The 9949-nt window shown below is 42.5% G+C and overlaps 1 protein-coding gene across 1 annotated transcript in view; it reads right to left on the bottom strand.

Moving 5' to 3' along the window:
• The window catches only part of MED13L (mediator complex subunit 13L), a 271204-nt gene extending 263203 nt beyond the window's left edge, over positions 1–8001 (bottom strand). The window contains exon 1 of the mRNA XM_012756481.3: positions 7836–8001. Within this exon, the coding sequence (XP_012611935.2) occupies positions 7836–7907 (72 nt within the window). The 5' untranslated portion in view covers positions 7908–8001. The remainder of the gene's footprint in view (positions 1–7835) is intronic.
• Between the last annotated feature and the right edge of the window lie 1948 nt (positions 8002–9949).

Genomic DNA, 9949 nt, shown 5'->3' on the forward strand with positions numbered 1-9949 from the left:
TTTCACACCTCCTTCCCTCCATATTTTCACGAAGTTTACAGAAGGAGAAACTGAGGCAAAGAACCAGTATGTGACCAACCTCATCTGTCTAGCCACTACTAAGAACCATGAATACGGCCAGGCGCGGTGGCTCACGCCTGTAATCCTAGCTCTCTGGGAGGCCGAGGCGGGCAGATTGCTTGAGGTCAGGAATTCGAGACCAGCCTGAGCAAGAGTGAGACCCCATCTCTACTGTAAATAGAAAGAAATTAATTGGCCAACTAATATATATAGAAAAAATTAGCCGGGCATGGTGGTGCATGCCTGTAGTCCCAGCTACTCGGGAGGCTGAGAGGTAGCAGGATTGCTTGAGCCCAGGAATTTGAGGTTGCTGTGAGCTAGGCTGACGCCATGGCACTCACTCTAGCCTGGGCAACAAAGTGAGACTCTGTCTCAAAAAAAAAAAAAAAAAACATAACTACAACTCAAATTTCCCTATTACCAGTTCACTGCCCATTTACTAGGCTCATGGAAAGAAATCTTATAACCAGAGTAAAATCCCTCCTCTGCAGCTTAAAAAATGAAAGTTAAGCAACTCTGGATCAAGCCCCAAACAGAATCCACAACAGGTTCCAAAACCTATACGTTTTTTACCACACTACAGAAAAACTGAATGCTAAATGTATTCCTATTCCTTTGTGGTATAAGAACACATATCTTGATTAGTTAGAATTATCTTTAATAAACATTTTCTAGAATTCATCTAAAATATCACCAAGCTACACTACATACAGCCTATGTAATAAATATTCAGAACACAGAGATAAACATCTAAATAAATTCAAATAAAAGTAGCATACGTGTGATCAGAACCCAAATGGGCAATGAGAGCTCCCTTGAGGAATGGAGAAGAAAACAGTTGCCCAGCAATTCATTCATTTAACAAATAGTTAATGAGCACCTAACTACCAAGAGAATGCAAAGATGATTTCAACAGGGTTACACTCCTACTGAAGTTCATCTGCTTATCAGAGGTACATGAAGGAGGTACACATGTACACATCAGGAGCCAGAGTGACTAGTTCTGCCTGTGGGAGTCAGGGAAAGCTTCACAGAAGAGGTAACATTTGAATGTCCTGAAGAATAGGATTGTGCCAGGCATACAAGCATGCAAAAAAACTAGGAGCTGGTTCCAAATGTTCCAGAGTTAGATACATGTATGTTTTTCCTTATTTCTCTTTAAGACATTAAAATTCCATCATGAAAACTCTCAACTAAAATGTTTTGTCACACCAATTATACTCTTTTGAACACCTTATTTATTAGCTCTCAAATTAAGCTCAGATGGATTTAATCATCTTTCCTATTTAATGAAATAATCTGGAAATATGAGGAAGCCTCATATATCTTACTCAAAAATACTTCCTCATAAATTTATCAATGTTCTTTCAGGGAGGGGAAAAAATCAGTAATTTTCATTCAGTTTAATAACCTTTTAGTTTATCAATTTTTTGAAATTTCCACTTATTATAAAAATTCTGTTCACAATTCTATATTTTATTTGAAACAAACCTTTTCCTCAAATTTAATTTTAATATCAAACGTCTTAAATATATCCAATTAATGCAGTGACTTAATACATATTAAGACTTATTATAGTGAAAAGGTCTAATGAAGATTTAAAAAGAAATATTTTCCTTATAGTCTCTTATCTTCCCCTACCCATTTTTTAAGTTAAAGCTAAAATTAAACTATGCAAAATAAAGGCACAAATGAAATTTTAATACAATCAACTCAGGAGGTTCCTTTAACAGTAATGAAATTTCACTATATTGTAAAAAGTACAAAATGTAGAAGCTGTCAGCCAGGGCTCTGTACTATTTCACAGTAGTGGAAATACAGTTTTAATAAGATTCCACCACAATTCATCTAGAATTAGAAACAAACATTCAGAAATATACATAAAAAAACAGAAAACAGAGATGCCTATGAAATAACATTTTCCCTTGGACCCAACTGAGTCTCCTTCCTCTCATCTAGAACGAGAAAAAAAGCAAAAAAAAAAAAACAACAAAAAAGGTCATCTTTCTTCTTTTTTTCCAGACTGGAATCCAAATATACTTTTAAAGACATTTTATTAGCTTAAAAAGGAAGACAACTCTACCTCAATAAACATAACTAAGACATGCTAATACAAATGAAGAAAAATAGGAGTTCCTAAAGGAGGATTATTACAGCCAATTTATGAGAATAAAATCTACTCTACACCACAGATAATCTTAAAAGTTCAATAACAAAACACTGTAGTAGAGTACAGGAACTGTCTCTCAAACACCAATCACAACATTCTAACAAAATTTAATACTTTTATATAAAGCAAAGAGAAAACTATGCTGAAGTACATAAGTGACTTTACACTAAACAAAAATTGGGCAGCATACATATTTCATTCATGCAAATAAGCCTGAATTTACAATTCCTCGTTTATGTTAATATTTACCAAGATTAATGGAATATCATCTCCCCTATGTAATGAAGGAAGTGAATTCCCCCAACAGAACAAAGCTAACACCTCCAAATCTTTCAAATAAACAATGAAAGCATATGCTATAAAAGAAAATTATCTGAACAAGATCAGAAAAAAGTGAAATGACTCAAGAGGGAGAAAAAATCCTAAATTCCAAGAACACACTATAAATATTAATTCACTAATTCTAAACTTCTAAGCAAGTACTATGAAACAAAAAGTGTGTGTGTGCATGTGTTTTACTATATCCCACAGGCATATTTTTAGGCTACCTACCTGCCTCATTTTGCAATGCATTAAATACAATTTCTTGAAACAGAAATGTTTATGATAAAATAGACATTCTTGGGTGGCCAAAACTACACAGCACACATAGTTTATAAAGCAGATTTGTACACAATATATCTTAAATGACACTAATTAGAATGTTGCAGAAATCTTTTTCTCTATTTCTAATAAATAGTTGCAATGCTCAGTGCAATAACAAAAGTAACACCTAATATTCAACCACATTACTAATTCTCATAAACTGTCTAATCTTTCTCACTGGCTAGGCTCCTGTGAAATAAATGTATCATCCACTTTCAGAAAAACACAAATCAGTACTTCTAATACTAGTTTAAAGAAGTGGAATATCATTATTATTATTATTATTATTTTCTTCTTTCAAAAACAAGTTAAATGTTTCAGGAAAATATCTAATCTTTGAATCAAACTTTGAAAGACAGCTGAATTAACTATTCATAAAAACATCCAGATAAACAATCTCATTACTATTTACATTGGGATAAGAGTTTCATCTCAAATTTAAATAATTAGGCAAACAGAACTATAGAACAAAATTATCTTTTGCAAATAGTTATCACAATTTATAGCAGATAGTATAAACTGGTGAGACTGTGTCTTCTTTCTTAATCTCAAGAGTAGAGTAGATATCTGAAAGTGTTTGATGAACACAATTAACTCACAATTAACTGGGCTAAACTAGCCAGTGAACAAAAAGATCAATTCTTCCATAACTAATTAATATAATCCACTACTATAACTTATATTGCTTAAAGGAATGTCGTAAGAGATTTTTTTTCCGAATAAGTATTTACTACAGCCATGAAAAAAATGACCAAAACATTCCAAATAAAGTGATAAGCTATGTAAACAACTGGAATAAACTCAATAAACAAATGCACCCCTCCTCCCCATTCTCTTCACAAAGAAGAAGAAACCGGCCCCAACCTAACTTCTTCCCAAGGAGCACTTTAAGCAATAACACAAAATATTTGGAGCATACAGGTCCAAGGTATATTATTTTCTCTTTAAAATTATGAACTCATCACACGTACAAATGGCTCTTTAAAACGGTCCAGTAAACTGCTACACTATGCCTTAAATTGCTGTCTATTATGTACTTAAAAATATTTACTAGCAATTGGAGGTTAATATGGCAACTATTACCGGGTGGCAATTATTGCTATTAAAAATATATAAATACTGTTAACACTATGTGTTACTAACAAAATGCTAAACAGAAAACATACGTTAACAAATTATAAATATTTTCATCAAAGAAAATGAACCACCATAAAAAAAGATGCTTCAAATATAAACAATAAAATTGCAAGTTGGAATGAAAAAATACCCTGTGTATAGAATTTTTGGCACTTTAAAGATTAATCATCATTCACTTTGCCTCATTTTCATTTGATAGTCTTCCCCATTTGGTTCACTTGAATGCATTTCAAAGTTTCTATATTTACAACTATCTTCCCTTCTGCAAAAAATAAATCTCTTAAGACAAAAAGAAATTAGGTCAACAACAGATTACCTTAAAAGCTTCAAATATAGAATTAATGGTCTTCGACAAGAATTAAGTACTAGTGTGTGTGAGTGTGTGTGCGCGCGCGCGCGCGTGCGCGGCGTGTGTTCAATTCAGCAAGAATTAGAGATCATCACCCAATTATCCACAGTCAGGAAGATTCTAAGCAAATAAAACAACGTGAATGTAGAGCAAACATACCTAAGAATTAGAGATCACTACCTCATGTCAAAGAGTACATACTTAAGTTTAAAGGACACAAAATCACTTTCTCCATATCATCTCAACAGAGAAAAATAAAGATATACTTAACATGTGGAAATTATGTTTTCTCACAAGGGTGAGTTCACATACCACAGAGTGCACTATTGCACTTTCCGAAAAGGCAGAGTTAACACATTTAACTGAATTATAACTGAGTGAATATATAACAAGAGTCACCCAGAAACGTGATGGACAGCATGAGAAAACAGTTTGAGTCATAAAGATACAGCCAGGCATGCATTAGCTACAAGTCTCAGAACAGTAAGAACAAGAAACACATACAATGACACATCTCGTATATACATAATGGCATTATTCACATGTTAGGAAAGGGAAATGGAGGTTGAGAAGAGAATTTTGGAAATTTGATTCCATGAAGGAGAAAAATCAGAAAATAAGTAAAAGACTAGCAAAAATCCTAAGGCACCTGATAACACAATTAACTTTTGCTAAGCCATAATGAACACCTCAAGGCAACAGAAAGTGGGTGGGTCATTACTGTGGTACAGAACTTTAATCTCTAGTTTATACGCCAATCTACAGTAATAAGAGTATCTAGGGATTCTCTACAAACAATACTTTGATCAAAAAAACAAAAACAAAAAAAACCTACAGGCCAACAGAAAAAAGCATGCTATTATTAAGCACAAAGAGTTCCTTTATATAAAACATGCTTTATTTTGAACAAGTGATAATATCTCCTTTGACATTAACTACTCTATACAATGTACTTAAGACAACATATTTTTTAATCTAGGTCGCTGCTGCATATAATTTTCAAGAAAAATTCTCAATTTGGAATCAGAAAAATTTACAAGTCAGCAGTTTAACTGATTCAGATTTTTTAAAATAGCACCTTATCCACCCTTCATACACAAGAGAATATAGACATTCTATAGTCCTTTAAAAAAAAAAAAAAGATCAACCTAAGCATTCCTGTAGTTCTCCATTTCAAAGTCACTACCTAAAGAGTAATTCTACTTTTTTTTAAAAAAAGCATATTCAAAAATCAATTCCTTGGTTTAAAGAGGTTTAGGGAGAAATACGCAAAACACAAAACTTCAATTGGTCAAAATCAAAATACAGAATCCTCTCCTACAAAATTGTTTCTCCAAAACAATCTCAAGGATCTTATCTCTATAACATTATCATCCTTACCTAAGCTTTAAAAAAAAAAAGATAAGAGAAAATGATACACCCTGAAGACTAGTTATACATATACTTTCATTTTTCTACAAAAATCTGCATATACACAAGCCATTCCCAGTCAGCATGATATATGGTAATTTGGGAGATCTCACCTCACTAATATTGGTCTACTTGGTTATTTTAATTACCTGTGTCAATGTAGTTAGCAGCCACCAAACAAATACCATTTTAAATACTCCTTAATCAATATGTTTGCTAATCTATGAAAGTCCCTGAACCTGACTGATACTTAATGACAGACTGGGGGTAGGGAAGAGACAAAATGAGTTTCATTCCCACACATCAAAAGATCAATGCAAAATTATCACAGTACTGAGAGCATGAATTGAAACTTATAATTGAATTTAAGATTAAATATCTCAATAAAAATGTCTGATAAAAAAAATTAACCTGATCTTACTAGAACGGAAGCAAGGATACCATGTCACTCAGTCTTTGTAGGTAAAAATCACATGTTGACTTTTTAAAATCTGCATAAATACTGTAACATATTTAATAAAATAACACTTCCACTTGAAAAGTTGGCAAGAATTTGTATTTCTCCATTAGTCTCAAAGAAAAAAAGCATCTATGCCACCCATAATTAAATGTAACTAATTACAATTTGAACACTAAATTATTTATCCAGTGTAAACAAGGATTAAGAGGAAATAATGCTTCCATCTACAGCAGGGGTTACAGAAAATAATTTCCAAAATGTATGCTCTCCAAAACGACAGTCCCCCCTCCACACACAAACACACACACACACACAAAATAGGGTACACAACTCAAAATAAGTTGGGTGTTTTTAAGGCTAAATTAAATAAACCGTTCAGCCAATTTTCCAATTATATTCTACGCTTGAAACATAATTGCTTTACATCTGTTTACAAATCTTTGCTCAATATTTAAACAAATTCCTACTCTCCCGGGCACATAGCTATACATACAGTAACTCACGCACAAAGCACATATTTAAAAGACCACGCACTGCAATTATTAGCCTAAACGCCAGGTTTAACAACGTGAATGTTTTCAGAGCTAGGTAATACGACCCAATAAAAAGCAAAGATGGCATTTACCACCAAATGTCACTGCCACCGCCAGGAAAGAGTTGCTGGAGCCCTATACATTTTTAATTTCGACGAATCCAGACGCTGTCGTCGGGTGCCAGGCTTCCACGAGAACAATTGACACCTTAACTGCTTCAAGATTAAGGCAGGCGATTCAAATCCGAAGCAAAAGTTGTCAATTATCAGAGCGCGAGCGAGCGAGAGGAGCGCAGGCAGATAAAAGCGATGTTATCAAACCGCCCAGCTTGTTGCTTTTCTGTGTGTGTGTGTGTGCGTGTGCGTGTGTGGATTCGTCGTTAGGATAGAGAAAACAGTTTTTAAAAGACACAGGAGGAGAGAAAGAAGAAAAAGCTCTCTCCACCTTCCGTCGGCTCGGTGCAATGGCTCTCCGGCTCTCCGGCGTAGTGAGCCCCGAGAGGCAGGCGGCTGTCGCTGTTTACAATCGCGGGAGCTCCGGGTGCAAGAGTCCCTTACGGACACAATCGCATTCAATCAACTGTGTTCGGGCGAAATTGCAGGTGTCATTATGGAATTTAAAAAAATTCAAAAGGCAGGCGGGCGGGCGGGCAGGCGGGCAGCCGATCCGACAAGGGGGAACGGGCTGCTGGTCGCAGGCGCGGGCAGCACCAGGCAAAGCCTTGCACATTTAGGGGGGGAGAAGCGGGGAAAGGGGAGGAGAAGGGGGGCAAGGTCGCACCGGAGGGTGGGCGTGCGGAGTGCAACCCAGAATCCGCAGCTTCGAGACTTGCACATGCAAATTCCACGCCGAGCGCCGCGCTCACAAATGATTTTTAAAGAGCCAAATAAACACTGGACGGGATCCAAGGCGAGGGAGAGACGATCCAAAAGGGGAGACTCGGCGAGAGGCGGACGGCGGGGCGCGGCGAAGGAGGGGCGAAGTCCCGGCGGCGGGAGGAGAAAGTTGGTCGGCGGCGGAGGTCGGGACCCCCCCCCGGCACGGCCCCCTCCCCGGCGCCCGGCTACTCACCAGCGAAAAGAGGTTGGAGTGACAATCCTCCAGGCTCGCCCCGTTCGCCACCCAGTTCGCTGCCGCAGTCATGATCCTCCGCGAGCCCGGCCACCAGAGAGGGGCATGTCGGAGCGAGGCGTCCGAGGCGAGGCCGGGCCGGGCGGCGGCGCCTCGCTGGGGAGCGCGGGGCGGCCGGGCCGCCGCCGCCGCCGCCGCCGGAGGAGGAGGGCGGGAGGGCCGGCGGGCGGGCGGGAGGCGCCGCGGCGACGCCGCGCCGGGGGCGGCGGGCCCGGGCCGGCGGGGGGGTCCGCGGCGGCCGCGCGGCTCCTTCCTGCTCGGGCGGCGGCGGCGGCTGCGGCGGCGTCGGCGGCGGCGGGGGGCGCTGTCCGCGCGGCCCGGCGCCCTCCCCGCCTCTCAGGGCCGCCGCTGCCTCCCGGGCCGGCGCTGCGGGCCGGCCGCCGCCTCCGCCTTCCCTGCTCCTCGGCCGCCGCCGCCGCCGCCGCTGCCGCCGCCTTGTTTATCTCCAGCCACCGACTCCCCCTCGGCCCCCGCCGGCGCGTGAGGGGAGGCGAGCCCCGGAGCCGCCGCCGCCGCCTCAGAGCCGCCGCCGCCGCGGAGCGCGAACTCGCGAAGGGGGGGGTGCGGACGAAGCCAGCGGGCGACCCCGGCAGCCGAGCGACGTCCCCTCCTTCCTCTTCCTCCCCCACCCCCCCCTCCTCCCCAGTCAGCCTCGCTTCTCCTCCCTCCCCGGGCTCGCTCGCTCTGACAGCAATGGCGGCCGCCGACCGCGGCTCGGCCCGCCATTGGCTGGCGCCGCGTCACGTGACGGGCGCCGGCCGCGCGGGGGGGCGGGGGCAGGCGGGGGAGGGGCCGAGCGGCGGCGGCGGCTCGCGGGAGGCGCTGCTGAGCCGAGCGCGGCCGGATCCTCCGGCCAGGAAGAGGGAGGGAGGCGCAGAGGGAGAGAAAGAAGTGCGGGCCGCCCGGCTCCCCGGCGGGCGCGGACTGCTGGCCGGAGGCTGCCCGGCGTGGGCGCCCCGCCCCCTCGCGGCGCGCAGACCTCTGCGGGCGCGACCGGAGCCCCAGGCGCGCCCGCTGCGGCCGCGGCGGAGGACGCGGGCCCCGGCCATGCCCCCGCGGCCAGGCCGGCCGGCGTGGCCCGGCTCGCTGCGGGCCGGGCGGCAGGTCCGGGTGCTCCGGGGAGGGTCACATAGCGGACTCACGCCGCCGTCCGCTCTTTAGGAGAAAACTAGAAGCACAAAGACATTAAGTCACTTGCCCGAGGTCACACAGCTGGGAAGAGGAGCCGGGATTCGAACCCATGCACCCTTGCAAAGCGAAGCCAAGCTCTTGTACTAGATTTTATATGCCTCGCCCTGGGATAGTCACGGCTGCCATATAGTGAGCGCTTACTGTGTTCCAGGCAGTATGCATTTAATACAGAAATGTTTATGGAGCCCTTACTCCTAGTTACTGTGCGCATTCATTCATTCATTGCATAAATGTTTCCTGAGCTCTTGCTGTCTGCCAGAGCCTCTCATAACTGCCAGGCGCTGTGCTAAGGCTGTGTTGGGAGCAGACCCTCCTCTTGGCTGTATTCATTTGAAAACCAACATTTCCTGAGAGTCTATGGCCTGGGGATGCGGAGGAGTGCCGATATGAACTCACTCTCTGCCACTCCTCAACGCATTTGCTCCCTGGAAAGTTGAGGAAGAAACGATTTCTTCACTAAGAAGTCTCCAAACATGGAAGAGCCAGCTGTTCCAGGTGGATTCGACTAAAAGAGAGGAAGAGTAGACGGCAAGAATGCAATCGAAGGAAAGAAGCCTTAGACATGGGCGTTGAGCTTTGGAACCACCACAAATACTGCTAAAGGAAAACGCATGAATCACATGTTATAATATGTATTTTCATGGCGGACACTATGTTATAACTGGCTGACACTATGTTGTAACAAATGTACATACATTATTTCATGTAATCCTCAGAACACCCACATAAAGTAGATACTGTTATTAAGGTTAGGCTGTAATAAGGCAAAGCTCAGAGTGACACCTCCAATCTCTTACAGTTAATGAGTGGCTCAAACCAAGGTCTAGCTGACGCCAGAGGCAAAACATGAATTCAGCAGGCCC

This window comes from Microcebus murinus, chromosome 22 (assembly GCF_040939455.1).
Source record: "Microcebus murinus isolate Inina chromosome 22, M.murinus_Inina_mat1.0, whole genome shotgun sequence".
In the NCBI taxonomy this organism is placed as follows: Eukaryota; Metazoa; Chordata; class Mammalia; order Primates; family Cheirogaleidae; genus Microcebus; species Microcebus murinus.